This window comes from Geospiza fortis, unplaced genomic scaffold (assembly GCF_000277835.1).
Source record: "Geospiza fortis unplaced genomic scaffold, GeoFor_1.0 scaffold1257, whole genome shotgun sequence".
Classification (NCBI taxonomy): domain Eukaryota; kingdom Metazoa; phylum Chordata; class Aves; order Passeriformes; family Thraupidae; genus Geospiza; species Geospiza fortis.
This window is the reverse complement of record NW_005054658.1, coordinates 57,341-77,896: the sequence shown is the minus strand read 5'-3', so window position 1 is coordinate 77,896 and position 20,556 is coordinate 57,341. Positions and strand designations below refer to the sequence as shown.

The 20,556-nt window shown below is 40.6% G+C and overlaps 1 protein-coding gene across 1 annotated transcript in view; it reads right to left on the bottom strand.

The window, feature by feature from the left end:
• The window catches only part of ABCA13 (ATP binding cassette subfamily A member 13), a 169,538-nt gene extending 154,451 nt beyond the window's left edge, over positions 1–15,087 (bottom strand). Inside the window, exons 1-4 of the mRNA XM_031064927.1 lie at positions 15,019–15,087; positions 10,541–10,634; positions 8,663–8,786; positions 8,247–8,266 (exon numbers count right to left, since the gene is read on the bottom strand). Coding sequence (XP_030920787.1) covers positions 8,247–8,266; positions 8,663–8,786; positions 10,541–10,634; positions 15,019–15,087 — 307 coding nt within the window. The remainder of the gene's footprint in view (positions 1–8,246; positions 8,267–8,662; positions 8,787–10,540; positions 10,635–15,018) is intronic.
• Between the last annotated feature and the right edge of the window lie 5,469 nt (positions 15,088–20,556).

Here is a 20,556-nt window from a genome sequence, read left to right as displayed (position 1 = left end):
GGCTCTCTCTGGACCATTTTGGGGGCTTGCACTATTTTTTGACAGAAAAAAGAGGGACAGGTGAGGTAACACATTGAAATCAAATAGCTGAAAAATATGTATATATTCACAGCAGTATTCTGATAAATTTTTTAACAATTGCGTATTTATACAATTTCTATTTAGTTCAATTCTTTAACATGAAAGTTGCAGCACTGGGTCTCAAAACCTCAGGAAAGTGGACAATGAAAAATTGCTGAGGTCATCTATGCCAATTCTGGCAGCAGCCAACAACAGACACGTCCAAAATGTCTTTAATATTTCTGAACACACTCAACTTTTCTCCCCTGGATAATCATGTCCTGGTGGCAGCTCTTTGATGAGAAAGTTCAAGCTTTCCTATTGCATCTAAAGTAACAATTTGTTTTCTCAAATACACACAGCAATGGATAAGAAGAGTATTTTATTCTTACTACTGGCTTTTTCCTTATTTTACCTGGCAGACATACCCCTGGTCAGAAAATCAAATGTTATCTCTGTTATCTCTATCACATTGCTATCTGGTGACTAATCAACAACACAATTTTCTAACAATACTTTTAAATGAAACCAGGAGCCAGAGTCATTAAATGCCTCTTTTCAGGACAAAATTACTTAGACCCTCCTGAAACACCATAAACAAGGGAATAATTATATTTAGCATGTTACTAGGCAATTGCATTCTGTTTTTTTTAATAGGAGATTCAAATTATTTTAAGAGCTACAACCTCTCTAGCAAAAACATTGCTATTTTGCATCAAAAACACACTTAGCTGTCACAGAATCACAGAATGGGTCAAGCTGGAAGAGACCACAGCGGTCATCTGGTCCAACTTCCCTACTCAAGCAGGATCATCCTAGAGCACACGGCCCAGGACTATGTCCAGATGGTTCTTGAATATCTCCAGTGAGGGAGACTCCACACCCTCTCTGGGCAACCTGTCCCAGTGCTCAGTGCCCTGCAAAGAGTAAAGAAGTTCTTCCTCATATTCCGGTGCAACTTCTTGTCTGTCGGTTCTGCCCATTGCCTCTTGTCCTGTCCCATTTACAAAAACATGATAGTTACATTCCTTTCCCATCGACCTTATATGCCAATACTTGCTTTCAGCACAATTTTTACTTGTTGAAAAAAAAGACTAATGAGATCAATTCACAAACCAAAGAAAGCTATCAGTCACCACTTTCTCATTCTCTTATTTCTCTTTCAATCCCTCCCTGATCCTCATTTGTTCAGACACTCACAGAGCTGTCTGCAACTTCAGATTAAGGGAAACAAAGAAAATTTCATCTTAAAACAATCAAGTTCTTAATTGTTTCAGTACAGCTTATTTTGATCCCAAATTGGCCAACAGACAGCAGGGTTTTGAAAAACTCTTTCACCATCCTCAAACTTCCATGGGCTAAAGGCAGAACAATTCCTCAACATATATATTTCCCTTTTAAATGGAGTTGTAAAAAGGAGCTTTCTGTTGTTCAGAAGGTAGCTTTTTGGGTGACTAGAAGTTGCACTTTAGCTGTTGTCTCTGAAAACCACCTCATAAATTTCAATATTACTGAAACTCCCAGTGCCCAAAATTTCAGACAGCTGAGAATACTCGTGTTTGGCAAAGAACTGAAACGTTATCTACATACTGAAATTTTCCTAGCATTCTGCTTTTTGAGATGAACAAGAAGCCAGCACTTGACCAGAATAACAGCAGCCACAGTCAGAACATTAAAAAAAACCCAAAACTCTAGCTCAGTTTCCATGGGATTTTTCGCAGGTTTTAGTTGTCTTTGGGTTTTTTGGTGGGGTTTGGAGAGAGCAGTGGTGTTGGGTTTTGTTGGGTTTTTTCCCAATAGTTGCTGAACATAAAATTGAAAACTAAACTCTCCAAAGAAGATCATTTAAAATAAAAGGTGTTCAGAGGAGCGCAGTATTTCAACCCACATTGTTTGCCCTCCAAACTAGACCCAAGCCTTGCATCCCCATGCACAAACCTCCTGGTTTTAGAAACATTGCAAACAAAAATGCACTGGGGAAAAAGGCCTTAATCACATAGGAGCACATAGCAGGACTCAATGTTGTCTCCAGGGGCTGCCTGGCCTCCCTGCCAGCTGCAGGGGGCCCAGATAGCAGTGATGGAAGCAATCAGTAATTCTTTCCACTCTATCCCCATCACCAACTCTGCTGCACCTTGGATCTGCAAAGCTTGGGTTGATAAACAGCAGGGAAACAATATGAAAGCATCCTCTTGGCACGTAATTTTATGTGCATAAGCCGCTTGTTTGATGCACAGCAAAAGTACATTGGATAACACAGACGTATCACTTGGTGAGAAATTTATGTTTTGGGATTTTTAGTATGTTCTGGATGGAAGCAAGATGGAGGGCATGGGGTGTTGTCCTGGGTTTCTTCTTCCTGCTCCTTCTTCCTTCTTCTTCATGGGTTTGGGTGGCATTTTGTAATTGGGCAGAAACGTCCGCATTGTGGGCTCTGTGGGATCAGTTATTGGGTTAAAAGGGAAAATAATCTAGGTGTCAGTTCTTAATTGGATAGTTTAGTCTTAAAAGACCTTGTAACAAGACATTGTTAGCCATTTTGTGCCTTCTAATGAAAAGCTGCTGAACTCACAGTACTGAGACTGTTTTACTGATAAAAAATAATAAACACCTGAGTCTGAATACAAATCATCGTCTCAAGTGCCTTCAATCCAGACCCAGAAAAACTGAAAACTGGTACCCCCACAAGGTCCCACAGAGCACATGGGGCCAGGGAAAGGAGACTAGGAAGATACAGGCTAGAAATATTAAAGAAAACAGCAGACAGCACTTGGAGCATGGCAGCTCTGAAGAGCTACAGGGCAAAGTGCAGGGAAATCATGTTGATGGTGAAAGTGGAGAGGGAGCTGGGGAACTTCAGGGGGATGTAGATATTTGGGGCATGGCAAAAGGAGCAAATCCAAGGCATAAGGGCCAGCTTTTAGAGAAGAGAAGGCACATGTGCCTTCTCAAGCACACGAAAGACCCACAGAAACGCCACTTTCCTAAGCACAAGCCTCTCAGCAGTCCAAGAGCAGCTGTTTGGACATGCTGGCTGTGAGCTGTGTGAACTATTAGCTTTGTGGGGATTTCCAGGTCAGCTGCCATTTGTGACACTCTTTTGCCATCATCGCCACAGACCTGCCTCTCATCATTCTTGGATCTGAGCACAGACTCTTTTTGAAGTGGAAATGGCAACAGGCATGACACTGGTTATCAGCCTCAGTTCTACGAAACAGATTAAATTGTTACAGAGGTCTTAATTGCTGAATATCTGTGCTAAGATTAAAGGATTTTATATATTTTCAGCATGGTAATAGAGGACTACATTTAGCTCCTAATAAGAGTGCTACAAGTTACTACTGAGCTCTTAATTCAGCACAGGTTACACAAAATTGCAGGAAGATGTCAGCATCTTGCCAGAAAGATAAGAAAACTACAAGATGTCAGCATCTTGCCAGAAAGATAACTACGCTTTAAAACCAGCTACAGAGACAGTCAAAGCAAACAATTTTCAGTGAGTGTGCCAATAAAAGTACTTAATTGTGTTACTGCTACTCTCCCAAAGAGCCTTCAAAGTGTGCTTTCTGGAGCAGAAGGCAGCACTAACTCATTTGTGTGTGAATGTGTACAGGAAGCCCAGCAGTCATTCCAAGGAAATTCCTAGCAGCAGTTGCTAGGAACAGAAAAGAGAGGAAGCAAGGGATAATAAAAAGGACAAAAGGAGGAAGCCAGTAATTTGTAGGAGAGGACATACATAATTAGAACTGGGGTGTTAGAAGAAGTGTTGGGGAATGTATATATAAAATTGCATTTTTGTCCATGGTAGCTCTTCTCTCAACTGTACGTTTCCACAAAGTTCATGACAACAGAAATTAAACTAAAGACACACATTGGTGCAAGCTTTGATTGTGACAAAATACTGCAAAAGAGCAAAAAGCTTGCATCTCTTTGAGCATGGAAAAGCAATTGTCATTTCCTAAAGCCATGACTCAGAAACATTAATTCTGTCCAATTTACTCAGTTACTCAGGATAACAATAAGAACATTTCAGAGTTCATCTGAGAACTCAGCTATGATGTGAAATGCCTTTTAGACTCGTGATTTTCATAAGCATCTCAGCAAACTAGTCTCAACCTCACCCCTGTCACCACATTAATAATTTCTCTCTAAAATTGCAAAGCCCCAGCTGGCTTCCATTCTGCACTATATCAGGATTATAAGCCTGGAGACATCAATACCAATACACATGCTGGACAATAACATACCGTGTGTCTCTCACAGAAAGATCTTTCTCTTCCATGTTGATACAATTATAACCTTCCTAAAATGCAATGGACTAAAATATATAACAAACTAAAAAAATAGATATTCTTCTTAATTTGCTCTTAAATTAAGAAAACCCATGTTTAATTTTCCTTTTCTCCCCAACTCTGGCAATCTATAAGCAAGGCCACAAAAACTGCTTCTGCTCTTCAGCTACACAACCTGCAACTACAAAAGTTGGCCCAGACCACAGAGTTAATATTGCAGAAGGTTGCTGCAGCCATAAGCTCTCTTGAAGAATTATTTCTCATTTGAAGATATATGCCACTAAAGAAAAATCTGACCCTTTAAGCAATCCTTACACAAGGACTTCTGCTGGTGCTTAGACCTTACTTGATTTTATTCTTCCACACCTGCTGTTGTATGTAAGTTCTTCTGATGCTCCTCCACTGGAGAGCCCAAGCCAGGTATTGATAAAGCAAAAGGTTTAGAACAGTAAGAGGAAAGGGGCTGGCATGAGCAGGGCTGCTCCAGGAGGAGGCCAATCTAGGAGCTGGGACAACCATGGAACAGGCCATGCCCTCACCAATGGGACAGTGTCCCCCAGGACCCCAGCATTCAGGCAGACACAGGGGTGTGTTACAGGCTCCAGGGACAGCCCCAACAAGGCAGGGAGCCCAGGAGTCCAGTCAGATGCAAAAGGAGACAGAGCTATCACATGGGTATGAGTGGCACATCCAGCAGAAGTGCCAGAGACAGACCCCGGTGAGGTCTACTGGATGAGGCTGTTCAGGCTGCTCCCACTTGTAGCCAAATACACTAATGTGCTTAGAGAAATAAACTAATAAAGAGAAATAAACTAATGTGCTTAGAAATGTCATTTTAGAGTCTTGCTTTAATGATATTTGTGATTCTAAGTCTGAGAATGGCTTAATTTTCTTTTAGGTCTAACTAACATAGATCTAGGAGTCTAGACTGCAAGGGCAAATCCCACCATGTTCTGCAAGATTTGCCAGGGAATCCCAGAGTACCAGGAAATCATGATGTTTCCACGTGCATTCATAGGATGTGTGGGTATAAGGCTACAGGACTCCTGAGCTGTGTGGCTTTTATCTTATTTTCATGCTCTCAGTTTTACGCTGTGCTCCACTAAGATGAGGTGGGGAGTGGAACACTCTGGGAAGAGCAGGGAAAAATGTCCTTTGCCATGAGAGCTCCTGAACACTTCCTTGTTCCTCTGCTCTGAGATACCAGTGAGTGTATCAAGCTAGGGAACCTCATCAGCTGTTGCCAGCCAGCAGCTTTTGCAGTGGATTGAAAAGAGGATCAAGGAGGAAGCCACAGAGCTCTTGCAACTGGATGCTGTCCAAAGCATCAGAGGAGGTGGAAGACCTTGCTGCAAATCAAATTTAATGTGGTTGTAGGCTCATCTTCTCACCATATCACAGGCTGTTGTCTGAAGGGACAGGGACACATCTGTGAGGGCACAGCCTGTGCCAGAATAACCTCACCCTGGGCTCAGCCCCACCATGGGGGATGCTACTCACTGACAAATGGCTATTTGTGGCTTATGGATTCCATGGAGGTTCCAACAGTAGTCATAGAACTACTTCCTCCCAAAGACAGCTACTACATTTCAAAGTGATAGCACCAAAATGTTACATACTGTGAAAAAAATGGTCAATTGTCCATGCAAACTATGCTGTCTCTGACTCACTCTTAATAAACACAATATTATTGACATAAAAACTATTCATTTATCAGACTTATGGATTGATATAAATCCTTGAAGGGAAGATAATTGCTATTACTGTTCCTATGATACCCCATCTCTCCAGTCAACAGGGACTGGATTCAGTTATGTTTGACTGATCAGACTGACAGTCTATATTCCTAAGGCTGTTGGCAGCCAGCATAAGTCAGAGCAGCCCTGAGGTTGATTTAATTTATACTGATGGACCTGGTGGAGTAGGCTGACCTCAGAACGAACTTCATCCTACCTTTTTAGTCTTTTTCCTTACCAAGGCTATATGCTACTCAGTGCAGCCCATTGAGTGCATAAATATGGATACATGCATGCATTTTATTTTTCAGTTGAATAATTGAAAGCCACTGAATCATTTCCCCGATTCTTAAGTAGGTCTAAGATTGCCTCCAGGAAATTCTTTCCTGATTTTCTATTGAGCTGGAACATAATTTGGGCAGTTCAGTCAAAACAGTGTAAATAATCATGCAGAGCAGTCAATATAGTTCATAGTTTCTAGAGATTTAACACATTTAGATGGCATCTGAACTAGTGATGTATATAAAAGCTATACTTCTAGGGATTTTTTTTAAAGGCTACAGTTATGGTAACTCTCTAACCCAGTAATATAGAATTTCTACTGCAAGTAAGAGGCTACAGGTTTTATACTGTGTTTGAAAGACCACAGGGGCTTGCCACCTTTGCTTTGCCTGAACTTGTTTTCATTTTGACATGGGTTCACTTTAGCTTTGTTTAATTTTCCTGGCCAGACAACTCTGGCAATTTGCTATATTTTCACTTGTGATTGCATAATACCATCATAGTTTTATACAGATAGAACTAGCAATTGACCATTCAGGGCAAAATGAGATATTTATGGCTAACAAGGCAGTGCAGAACAACACAGGCCCAGTATGATAGGTGAGGCCTTGAGATGTGGGGACAGAGATGAACTGCACTGAAATATAATACTGAAGTATCTGAGTTGATAAGAGGTGGGGCACAGGTTGGCACTGAGGGCCATAAACAAGTAACCAGTGTTTAGTTAAAATTTTTAGAACTGTAGCTGGACAAAGCCAATTTCTAAGCACTGAGAAAAAACAGCACGTAGCTAACGTTTGTAAAATATACCATATACATTCTGGTGTACCACATAAATTTGAATGTATCCCAGAGCTGCAGACCAATGGAAACAAGAAAAGTATAAAAGCACACTAGCAAACACAAGTGACCCCAAGTGCACCCTCAAGTGAAAAAAGAAGCCATCAACACCACATTCCTCCAGGTAAAGTAGTGTATATCATGACTAGCCATAATAACCCCATCTTCATCCATCTGCAGCTGTTTACATGACCCAGAGTGCCAGTGGAAAGGTGAGCATAACCCCAGAGAAAAGACTGGAAACTCAGTGGTCATGTAACAGTTTTAACTGTATTAGTGGGAGGAGGAGGAGGTGGAAGAGACTTTTAATAGGGGTATTTTTGTCTGTAAGTATCTTGTGTAATAATGCATCTTGACTAATGCTGGCTTAAATTGTTAAGATTTCAATTCTAGAAACAAATTCTACTTTATGTAGAACATGTTTGCCCATAAACAGAGTTTATTTTGTACAGTCTTATGTTCAATGAACAGTTCTGTAATGTACAAATAACTGAAGCGGACCATATAGATCAATAGATGAGCATTAGGGCCTGTTACTGTGATACTGAAGCTTTCCAAATTGCTGTATGCTGAATTTATTGCTACCTATAAACCTCTACAATAATAAACCATAAATATTTAATGATCTGACACACTTGGCTCAGCCTTCTAAGATCTTTCGGTAGATATTATCAAATTTCTAGGAATAAACATACAGATGTAAATGTATATATTCTGATTAGCTGATCCTAATTTGACTTTATTGTTATATATTTCAAAAGTCTGTTTATGACTATACCCTTCAGCCAGTTTGCATAAGCGTCTTTGCATCTCAACCATTTTTGGAGTAGATGAAATTACTTAATTTCTTAAAGAAAAATTCCAAATTCAAGTCAATCTTTTTTCTTTCTGCATGCTAGGATCCTGTGACAAGGGCCTCTAATGGGCAACTTCTTCCAAGTTCTTATTCCTTCCAAGTTCTTATTACTTCTTTCTTATTACAGAACTTCTGCTATTCCTTGTTGGCTCTTTGTGGGTCTTACATAAAAGTTACTCTTGTTCACTTTTCTGGGTTCACTTACACTCCCAAACTATTCAATGTTTAAATCTGCATATAATTTCAGTGCTCTGCTTCACTCACATGTAATAAAAGACCCTCTGGTAAAGGATAAAAGTATGCTCTGACATGGTAGCGGCCAAAGGGAAGGAATATGCCAAGGTACCTCTACAATTTCACCCCACAGAGCATTCAGTATCCAAAACCAGCATGAAATGCCCAAGAAATGTAAACAAAAATTAGCAAGAGGTACAACTAAGGCCTTACACCTTTTGCAATCATAAGAACACTGAAGGAAACTTTTAGCACAGAGTAACATTGCTTATATTTTTCCAGTCTACAAGGCAGCAAGAACCTTTTCTGTAAAAGAAGAAGCACTGTGGTGGTGACATCTCTGTCAAACTCACATAACTCACCCAGAGCGGCCGTGTCTCTGTGCTGTGTACCGGGCATCCCTCCACCTCGAGCCAGCGTTACAGAAGAGGCTCCGCAGGAAGGGATAAAGGCCCCGACTCGGTAAATCACGAGCTTCTAAGTAACCTGAAACCAAGCAGCAGCAGAAATAGGACCAGTAATATCGCATTTGCAAACTGTACCATCACATTGTGCTCCCTTATCCTAAAAAGCCTCTTTGTCACCTGCAAGCAATGAAGTTGTATCAAGTGTCTCATTTAAGAAAAACTCAGTCATCACAGAAAATGAGTAGCCTCTGCGTCAGATTGTGACAACAACCTACATGTGATATTTGAGAGCAATCTTTGAAAAGCTGATTTTCCTGGTAGTAACATTATTGCAGTATCATGTGGTTGCTAGCCCCAAAATCATGCGACCTGGATTGAAATATCGACTTCTGCACAAAGTGGTATTTCCTTGTCGGGGTCGGCTGCTTGTTCTCTGCCCCCGAGGTGAGTTGGGTGGTCTAGAGAACGACCCCAGGCTCTGAAGAATGAGACTGGACTCTCTGTTGTTCGGTCTTCAGGTTGTTTATTAAGTCTTATCTACAAAATTTTCTCTCTGGCAGACAGAGGTCTGACTAGCAAGGCAGCTATGACGCTCTCCGACCGCCCCCAAGGCTGCTCCGTCTCTTATACTACAAATTACGTATATCATATTTACTTTACCTTCCAATACCTATCACTTATGTTGGACAGTGTACTCCTTCTCCAAACTAATCCCTGAGTGCCAACACCACAGCAGAAGATGGAGAACAAGAAGAAGAAGGAAGAAGGATGAGACACGCTCTGTTCCTTCTATCTTGTCCCCATTACCTTTATACAAAAATTTTTAAAACTTATATTTTCACCTTGTGTACACCTTATAAAAACACCCTTTAAACCTGTGACACTTTCCAGCCCTCATACCAAACTGGCAATTCATTTGCAGGATCGAAATCTAGCCACCAAGTGTTCTGGGCATCATGCCAAGATCTCCGAGCCCCCTGACGGGGTTTCGGCTCTCGGCGTGGTCTCGGGGGACTCCTCACATCCGGAGTGATGTGCAGAGTTCCCACATTTCCTCTTTTCTCACAGGCTTTCAAAAAATGAAGGAACTGGTGTTCAGCAATGTCTGGACACACCTCAATCAAGACTCTTTAAACAGCCGTTTTTCCATATCTCTGGAATTATCCACAGCTCTCCATAAAGTAAATAGATATAATGCAGGCTACATTCTCTCCAGGTAGTTCACTCTACAGATCTAGAATTGTTTTACCAAACTGATTTTTAATATAGCTAAAGCTGGTTTATCCCCATTTTACTGGCATTGGTGAATAACATAATAATAAACTGAATAGATTATAATATCATAAATAATTCTTTTCTAAATGAAGTTATATTTTGACAAGATAAAAGCAAAAATAGCTTTATAAGGTAGAGGGAGTCATAAGTTTTGAAGTGTTAAAAGAAATGTAAGAATTTAACAAAATATAAATTCTCAATCCCAGGAAGTGAGTAGGGGTAAGGTTCATCTTGTCTAATTGTAAATATCCACCTCTGAGGCAGTCATCTAAACTCCATTACTCAATAGAAAGCAATAAATACAACTAAAACCCAAATAATCTCCCTTACTCCAAAGCTTATGTTTAAAAGTTGTCTTGCCAAACTTAGCATTTCTTTCCCACATAAATACAGCTTCCTCAGATCTGTAGCTGGACAAGATTGAATCCTACTGTAGGACTCTTTCCATTGACTCCACTACATTTAAGTCCCCCCTTCTAGGATGTGTTTAGTGTTTGCTAAATACTTCTACAAGTAGAGGCAACCAAAATAGAACACAAAAAAAACCCCAAAACATACAGTTTTCCTTGTATTTTGGGGGCTCCTGGAAGCGGATGGCAGCTAGAATCAAGAAAAGTACACATGGCCACAGTATTTCAGTGAGAGAGAGGACCTGAAAAAGGAAATCAGAACATCAGTCTAGAACATAGGGTTTGGGAAAAAACCATTAAAATTCATATGTCTTTTAATTTAAAATAAAAATATTAAGTATCCTCCCTACAACTATTTAAGGAAAAACAAGACCGTTAAAGCAAGCTAACAACTGATGCTTCTATTTTAAATCCTTATAACTTTGTGAAATACGCTTCTTTCAGAACAGAAAAGTAGTTTTCATTTCAATTTCTACTGTTTGTAGATATTTTCCTCAGGTCAAGACAAAGACTGGCAAGGTAATGATAGTGACCTTCAACTTTCCCATACCTGAGCCTCCTAAGAAGCCAGCAGCATTCTGCACCTTGGTGAAATTCTTCATGCTCCCCTGAGCCCTTCCTGGTGGCACACCTCCTTGTCCTTCCCTGACTCCCTGGCTGCTGCCATTACACCCTTTCTGTCACCTGCACTCAAATGCTCTCCAAAAGCCACCCTTGCCATCTCCAGGAGGGAAGACCTAGTGAGACCAAGCTAACAGGCCTGAGGCTGCCCCCAGCCACACTTCTCATATCCCAGTGTTCCCATTTCCAGGGCCACAAGGACCAGACACATAAGCTAACATGCAGTGGGACTCAGATTTTGAGTATGTCTTCTCTGAGCAGATTGCACATACACAGAGCACATTTATGCCTCTGCAGAGAGGGCACAAACTCTCAAATGGGTTGGAAGGAAGAAAAAGAAACACCAAGAAAAGCAATTGTGACAGTTTTCAGCAGCAGAAAGGAGGCAAAAGCCATTCAGCCAAGTTTCAAAAGGCTCCTAGACTCACTGATAACAGCATTAGGAAAGTGTGAATAGGGACAGAAACACGGTAGAAATTACATGCACATTGAAGGTCTCCCACTAGGGTACAGGCACACTGAAGGTCTCCCACTAGGGGCTGTTAACTTCCCTGGAGCATACAGGGGATTTTATTTCTAAACTGTCAGTTGAACCAAATCCCATCACAGAAGTAAACTTGGGCATGTCAGAAAAATGCCTAAAAACCATAACATGAGAGCAAAATCCAGTGGTTGAGTCTTCCCTGTGGAGAAGGACATCTGTGCTGGACATGAGACAAGGAACTAAAGGTTTCCTGAAATTTAGGGAAATCGCCATTTATTTAAACTGATCACACTCAAAACAGTACAGAAGCCAATCTAATAAAAAGTGGGGATGGTTATTTCAATCTTTTAGGGATCACCAAGGGCCAGCTGCTCCCCAGGGTGCAGTGATCTGTGTGTAACAGTGCCACCCAGCAGGGCAGGGGACCCATCCCAGGGAGCCCAGAAGGGGAGCAAGGCAAGGCCTGCTATCAAAGCCAGCCTCAGCCAGGAGCCCAGATCCTCGGTCAAAGTCACAGCAGGTCAAGCCAAAGAGTGGCCAAGCACAAGGGCTGAGCCAGAGAGCAGTATGACTCTGACTTCTCCCAGGCAGGAGGGCACAGAAACCCAATTTTGGCTTGGGCTGCTCAGAGTCATTAAACTTAGCAGAGGCCCAGAAGCCTGACAGCATCCTCCCCTCCTTGGCATATTGATCCCCATTCCTCCTGCCTGGGGTCAGATGGAGGGCCTTGCTGTGGAGCAGAGCCATTGCTGCAGAGTATCCCTGGGCTCTCTGTGGGGAATGGAGCCAGCTGCAGCTGCTGAGGTAAGGGGCACTGCGGAGGAGACTTGGGAGGGAATGTCACCAGGCTGCCCAGGAGGGGCTGGAAAGGGTCCAGCTGTGACTGGGGGCACACACCACCACCATAAGAGCTCACAGTCAGTGGGCAGGGGAAGGTCCCACAAGAAGTTCGGTTTATAGGGGAAGGGCCCAGCCCAGGCTGGGCTCCCTGGTGCCACCTCAGGGCTGAGGACAAGCCCAGCTGGCAGGGCACAGCAGGAGCCAGCTGCTCCCTGAAGGGCAGGGAGCCAGGAGGGTGCCAGGGCAGCAGGGCCCTTGTCAGGAAGGGCCTGGCCGGCAGTGCCCCGGGAAGGCAGCAGGTTCTGCTGGGATCCAGATCTCCAGGTGAGCCAGGGCTAAGGCTGAGCCAGGAATGAGGGTCAAACACAGCCCTGCCATCTCTGGCATAGTCCATGTGAGGAGGGTTCAGCTTGGATAGGGACTGCTGCTCCTGCTGACAGGAATTTGGGATAAGAACTGAGAAGACTGCTGCAGAGGAAACAACAGGTTGAAGGATAGCGTGCTGCAGGCATTAAGCATGCAAAACTGATCTTAACAAGTAAGTTATTTGTTGCAAACATGGCAAAATAGTGCTGCTGTATAAAGCTTACTTGTGTTCAAATAGAACAAGTACCCACAGAAGGTCCAAGGAAAGAGTATTTGCAACATTGCAGGATTGCAGTCCTTGCACGGCTGCTTTGCCCAGGCCCTGAGGGGAGCTGGAGCCTGAGAGCTCATGACATTCTTGGGAGATGCACCTTGCAGGAGTGGTGAGTTTTGGTAACAGAGCTGATTAAAATCAACTGATTTTAATTCCAGTTGTCCTCTAAATTAGGACATCAGAATTTGGGAATCACATTTCATCCTTTACTTAGCTACAAATTTGGATGGTAATAAACATTATTTAAATGATAGTTAAGAAATGCAGTGATGGAAAACTAAAGTAGCCTGGTAGTGTGTATGTCCTAAGCATCTAGAATCTGTAGTCCTGAAGTAAAAACTTCTGAAAAAAGAAATGAGAATGTGTCTATGGCACAACTGCAGTTTCAAACTCCAGCAAGTGAAAATGTACAAAAGAACCTGTCCCGCCTTTGAATCATGTTGATAGAAGGTGGATGCCAACCTGAATTTCAGTCACAAGACCTGTTCCTTACAGAACTCTCACATCTGTCACAGCCCCTGCGCCCTTCACTGTGTAATATTGACTTATGTCACATGGCACTCAGGGCACTTTGCTGGTTCAATACCCCTCTCTTTTCTTCTAGCCCTAACTGCTGATAAATAGCCATGAGGAGAAAATTGTCTTATACAGACAGATCTACATGATATGGAACAGAGCTGAAGCACATCAGATCTTTCAGGAGGTGCTTCTCTCTTCAGATTCACAAGGGTATTACCACCTCTGCACAGGTGGACCATGCACCTGGATTTCTCCTCCCGTACTGCAGATGGAGCTCCTTCACAGCTCAGTGCTTGCACAACAGCGCACAAGGAGGTTTTGCAAGTTCCCCAGGGCAGCTTCTGCCTTCCAACAGGCAGAACAAAGTTTGCTTTGGATCACCCTCGTAATTCCTGGCTTGGAGAAGTCTGCTTCTCAGTGAGTTCTCTATTCAGGAAATCTACCAATTAGACACACTTACAATTTACATAAATTAAGATTTTTTTTTCCTTTCAGAAATATATGAGGGAACACCACACAGAGCAAGAGAAGAAATAGATCCACATGCAGGAAAACAGGAGATACAAAGAAGCCACTTGATGCACCCCGATTGAACACAAGAACTCTTCAGGCATGGAGAAGAATATGACCAACAGCATCCTTCCCCCAAAAGTATATTTTATATTAGAAAACATCACTTTAATTTGGGGAAGAAATTCCTCTCCAAATCACTATTTTATTAAGGCTAAATATTTATGAAACTGAAAGCTGTGTGCTTATTTAATTGAAATAATCCTACTCAAAGCAGCCAACATGCTTCACTGCAAATCCCCAGATCATTATAGACAAGTGAAATCTGTGCGAAACTATTAATTGAAGTGACCTTTTTTCCCCACAAAAATGTTCTCTCACTTGAGAAAATTCACTTCCTTCTATCCTAAAAAATTGTTTCCATCACAGTAAAGGTAAAAGTCATATCTAATTTTCATAATTTTAATTTTTACTTCTGTTGAAGCAGCTGCCAGATTATTTTGCATGTTGGAATTTGAAAGGTTAAATTAGGCTTTGGAGAGTGGATAAGAAAGGAAATGAAGAATTTTATACAATTTTTAATACACAATGCATTCCCTGTATCTAAGCTTTGATCACAGTCATCCAAGCTTTCTTACATTACCTATAAGCGCCTGTAGTGTGAAGAAAATTGATTTTCTCCCTTGCCATTGCTAACCAGCCCTGCTAGTATCTAATGTTAATTAAAAGATAAGAAGTGGCTCTTCAAAACTTTTATGACATTTGTCTCATTTTTAAATTGGAGCATTGCTGTATTCAGCCATTTTAGAACTAAAACAACACATTCTCTACTTGGGTTTTTAGGTGACAAAAGGCAAAACAAGAACCACTTGCAGCCAGCCTGTCCTTAACAATCTGCAGTGAAAAAGGAAAATCAATAGACACACTCTCTCCAATACTAAATACTAATAATAATATTTCCAGGTACTAAAAAATTTAAATATTCCTTTTTTAATTATTTCCAAGCACTCACCGGTTGCCTCACACGGCAGAGCCAATTTTTCCAGAACAGAGCCTTAAATTGATGTAGAGCGTGCCCCATATCTTCTTTTCTTTCCTTCACCCACTTGCAGAGTGGACTTTCTAACTCAGAATCATCTCACCAAGCAGTCCAAACGTGTTATTAAGAAGCTGATTAATTCCACTACTGAATAGTGCAGGAGATTTGCCTGCTTCCTCAAAAAAGATGAGATTATGTTTCTGCCTCTTGTTTTGCTTTCGTTGAGGAATCTCATCTTTCTGTTTTTCTTCTCAGTGCAATGAACAGTAAGGGGATGGGTTCATAGAAATGCCTTCAGGCTGCTTTACTCCACAGCATACATTCTGCACTTGTTTCTACTTTTCTGGAATAAAAATGGATGCAAAAAATGAAGGGGTGGGGAAAGAATATGTAACACACATTTATCTTTTTGCAAAGTGTTTATGTCTGCTTGTTTGCAGATGCTTATATTTTTGGAAAAAAAAATAGGAGGAAAATAAATAGGAAAATAACTCTGTTTCATGATGTAGCCCTAAAAATGTCAGTTTGCTTCTAGAACATCCTTATAAGTACACATCTAGCACTGTAGTGGTCCCAGTGCATCATCAGATGACTGTTGAATTTATTCTTGTGGAGGGTGTATGTCTGACATGTCATTCTCCTTTACCTACATAGAGGGGGAATATTCCAACAATAAAACTCTGTTAATTAATTGCCACATGCCACCTGGGATGAAAATCTGTCTTACAGTAGCAGTTCCTTCAGCAAAGAGGTGGGAGAGCAATTCCTTCTGCAGAAGGGGAGCATGTGCAGACCTGTGGTAACAGAGCCTGTGGGAGACCCACCAGGAATCTGGTGGTGCAGAGGATGACCACCCTACCCACCAGGAATGACACTGTGAGCAGAGGAGTAAACTTTTGGGGGTTTTTTGTTCTACACAAATGAATTGCCTAAGAATCTGATCCCCACAAGCTCTCTCTTATGGACAATAGAGACACATAATACAGCTATTATATAAGGTAATTCAAACCACCTATAATCTGAGTAACAATTCACACACACACACACACAGAGGACAGCATGATGCCTGAACAAATATTCTTTATTTCTTATTATTGCTTAATAAATTGCATCATTGCACTTTCTACAAATGTATTGCTATTGAGTGAAAGACACACCCTAACATCCACAGCTATTTTTCCCCATTAAGAGTAAAATCCCCCAAAATATAAAAACTTTTTGGATACAGAAGCCATCAAAGAGGAAACAAACTTCCATTCGATTTAAGCCAAGGCAGCAATTTTAAAAGTTAATAAATCTGCTACTTCTGCAATGAACAACTGCGCATCTGCAGGTCTAATTAGTTGTGCCAGTTTCTATGGGATGAGGATCAGCTAGTGTTAGGTACCTTAGCTTCCTTTTCCCAGGCTTTGGATTTGGGTTACCCAGCATCAGTTTTGGCCTTTCAGAGCACATTCTAAACTTAGTTACTCCGCTTCCTGGGAAACTGACTGATTAGTCTGTTAAAATGTCTGTATTTGAAATGGCGCAAATTTCTGGTTTAATTTTTCCTTTTCCATGGTTCAAGGAATAGAGAAAAAAACAGACTAAAGTAGGTGTCCTGAATTCATCAATTTTACATACTGGTAAAATTCCCCTCCCAAAAAAGCAGAAATCACAGATGAAGTCATGGCAGAATACAACACCTTCATTTCTCAAATATGGTGGGATTTCCTTTTATATTCTCTGCTCTGAGACTAAAAAATTACTGAAGTAATAACTTAGTTCAAGTAGAAATGTGAAAGTCCTCAGGACATACTAAAAATCTAAATAGTTTAATGTTTACCTGAATGACGTTAAGCACATATGTACCTTTGAGTCAGGATTAACTAATACCTTACCAAGGAGCTCCACTTCACACTTGGATGGCACTTCTGCTTCCAGTCAAGCAGTGCTAAAATGCCTGCTATTTCAGACCATGGACAGTCATTCTTCTCGCTAGGATAAAATGTGACATTCTGTGATAGCAGTGATGTGGATTCTGTGCACAGCAGAAGTATGCATTTTTAAACAAATATTTTTCAGAAACTAAAATTGAAATACTGTTAATTGTTTATATGTGTGGGATCACACAGCCATTCTGGGAAGCCAGGGAGCAGAATCTATACAATGTGATTTGTAGGAAGTTATAAATTACTCAGCATAATGAATTACAAGCAAATTACTTATCAAAGCACCTGATATGGAAGAAAATTCCTGTCTGTGTGTGAGCTAAAGCAGCTCGCATGAACCATCTGCCAGATTATTTTGAACAAGGCTTTCTGCAAAATCTCTGCCCATCCAACTGTGATGTGTTAATTTATTATGCTCTATATAATTACGTTCTCATAAATGTGACATACCATTTTCACAGAACCAACTATTTTGTATGCAATTAGTATCCAGTACTAATGAACTACTGACTCCCCATTCTGCTATATAAGACACTCAACAAACACCTTTCACCATCAAATTACGGTGACTTCATTTATCTCTTACTTCATTAGAGAAGTCTCTCACTTCCTATAGAAATTCAATCTTGCCTCTTTTGGTGTCCTCCAGTGGCAGAGCTGTTTTTTCTAGAATTAAATTTAGGAAAGTAAAAGATATCCATTCCACTAAGAACAATCTCTGCAGTGATATTCTGGGAAATTACTTCTGAAAGTAATTTTAGAAGACACAGATTCTATGAGCTTGATTGTATTATTTTGAATGCCATAGAAATATGAGAATTATTAAATCAAACCATCACCCCCCAACCCCAAACTAAATCCTTGGCACAAAAGATATAATATGAAAATGAAACACAGAGGCAGGAAAATCAAAGGAGTAATGAATATTTTTGGAAAGATGCATCAGCTACATTGCTGCCATCCTGGAAGCTCTTTTGAGGCCCTAGGTTTCATCAGGAGAGCATCAAGCAGTATCCTGTGCAACTACCAGCCTTAAATATCTATATTAACAATATAATTATTTTGCTATAAACAACAGGTAAATTAATTGAATGTTCTCAGGGTTCCTTGACAAATTGGCTGTAGTCAACAGCAACATCTTGAGTATTGCAGGGCAAATTAGAAAGGCATGGATTTCATCATGTGCTCCACTCACTCCTTCTGGAATGGAAACAAAAACAGGCTCAGAATTGGGTCTTTGAGTAAGGACAGACAGGGTGACCTGCCCTTTTTTTTTGCTTCTGCTTAGCTTTAGCAGGTTTTGCCTCAGTTTTAACTCAAAACTTTTCTTTTATAATATACAAGTTATCCAAAATCACTGGGACTGAAAAGGCAGAAAAGCTCCTGCCAGCATCCAGCTTTGGTTTTAAAACTTGACTGCTTTATATCATACCATCAACACACCACGTCTAGCCTAGAGTTTTAATACAATGTAATTAGAGTAGGCTGGCAAGCACTTTCAAAGAAACATAATTTTATATGTTAAATAGGTTGAAGCCTGGGAGCCAACAATACTGTTTGGTAGGGACAGGAATGCAGTCAAATCATGTGAGAATGATGGCTGGGAATCTGGCAAATGAACCTATTTTCCTATAACCACCCACCACTTCTTTCACAAGGTTTATTAAGTGATCACAAGGCTTTCCTTTTAACATTAATAGGAGTACTACTTGTAAATATTTACATGGGCCAGGCCTGTGATCAGACAAAGTGCCTGCAGGATGACATCAATTGGTAGCATCTTTCCTGAGAGATGCTTTGTGTGTGCAAAGTTAGGGCCTGGTGAAAAATGTTAGTTGTGGGCCAGGTCAAATAATGGGGCTAATTAAAATGGAGCTATGTGTTAAACCAACAGAACAGACCCAATCTCCCAAGGAGGCTGGTAGTTTGTTTGAGCTTCTAGGGAGCGCTAAGAAGTTTACTCTCATAAAATGGCAGACTGATAGGAAATTGAAAATTTTCTCACAGCTATGAGCTCAGCACCAAGAAGAAGCGTCTGGAATCAGGCTCACATCTCGTGTAAAACCAGCTCTTGTCTCTTTTGCTGCTGCTTCACTTTGTTTGTAGCCCAAGCAAAAGCACTGTTCCTGTCAGCATTACTCTTTCTTCTATTATTGTACCACAGAGTTTCAGATTTAATATTGCTCTGCTCAGCAACCTCCTTCCTCTTCAGCAGAAGACTTTCTGGACTTGTAATTAAATCCATACTCTGGAGTATAATATTAAATGGTAATTATTTTAGAAAGATAAAACATGATTTTTAGTCACTCAAAGACTGAGAAACTTTCAGGAAAAGCAGACCTCAACATTTTATAGCAAACCATAACAGTAACATCAAATCACAATACTGTGCCTTCTTGTGTTCAGTTGTTGAATGCAGATCCAATCTCCAAAGCCCAATTTGCTGCTTTGGTTTTCTTTCACCTGTCTTGTCAATGGAAATTAAAACCACCCCTGATTCAACCATATAACATTTTATTTAGGAGTATCTATTGAGATTCCGACTTGAAAAAAATCCAGTTCTGTTACACAATGCACTGAAAATCCTTTACAAAGAAGAATGTTAAAAAATGCTGCTTATTACATACATATATTTTCAAGAAATACTGAAATTATCAAATTATTTCACTTGGTTTTTAAAGGACAGATAAAAAAATTTGTTGTCTAACCACTTCTAGACATAAGTCATTCCATAATGTTTCTTTTCAGGATTTCTCACACCTTCCTTTAAATAAAATCCTTCTCGGAAATATATCGAGATGCCAAAAATAAAAATCCACTCCTTCAAGTCACTGTCTGAGTTCCTGCTCTTTTTCAGTCTCTTGCAAATGTAAAACCATTGCATTATAGCCTGTCTTCATTATGATCTCATCCATTTCTTTAATAAAATGGTAGGAATAGGGCAGAACACTATGAATCACAGAGCAAACCATTGGTAGGAACCAGTTTTTTCTCCCTTCCTGCTTCCACTCTATTCATATCTTATCCATTCCTTCTTTGCTTTTATGCCTTCTGACCTCTGGATTAAATGGATTGTATAGTATTTTGCTAGGTACAGGATGGCACAGAGAACCACAGCAGGCCCTTGATTTGAAATGGGTCTCTGGAATTTGCAGGATTTGTAAATCTACTAGGAGACACTGCAATATGTAATATTGAACATATATGTAATGCCATATACGTTTTTAAAATATCACCACTCCGAATCCTGATTCATGTTCTACAGAAAGAATGATAATGGGTATATTGAACAATTGACTTGCTTATAAAACCTCTAAATATTGCATAACTCTCTGTAAAACCTACAGGAAGGTAACTTCTCGGCCGGATGCACACAAGTGACTCACTTCTTTATCTCCCTGTCCAGTTGCAGTCATAACGGAAAATACAGTTGTTCTTATCAGGGTAACATTCAGAAGTCAGGAAACTTTCCTCTGAAGTCAGAAAAGGTATTTTATTGCATGTCAGATGTGTCTGTAGAGTGACCTCTTGCATTAGGAACACAGCATCAGAGGAGGGGAAACAGCAGGAACAGGAGGAT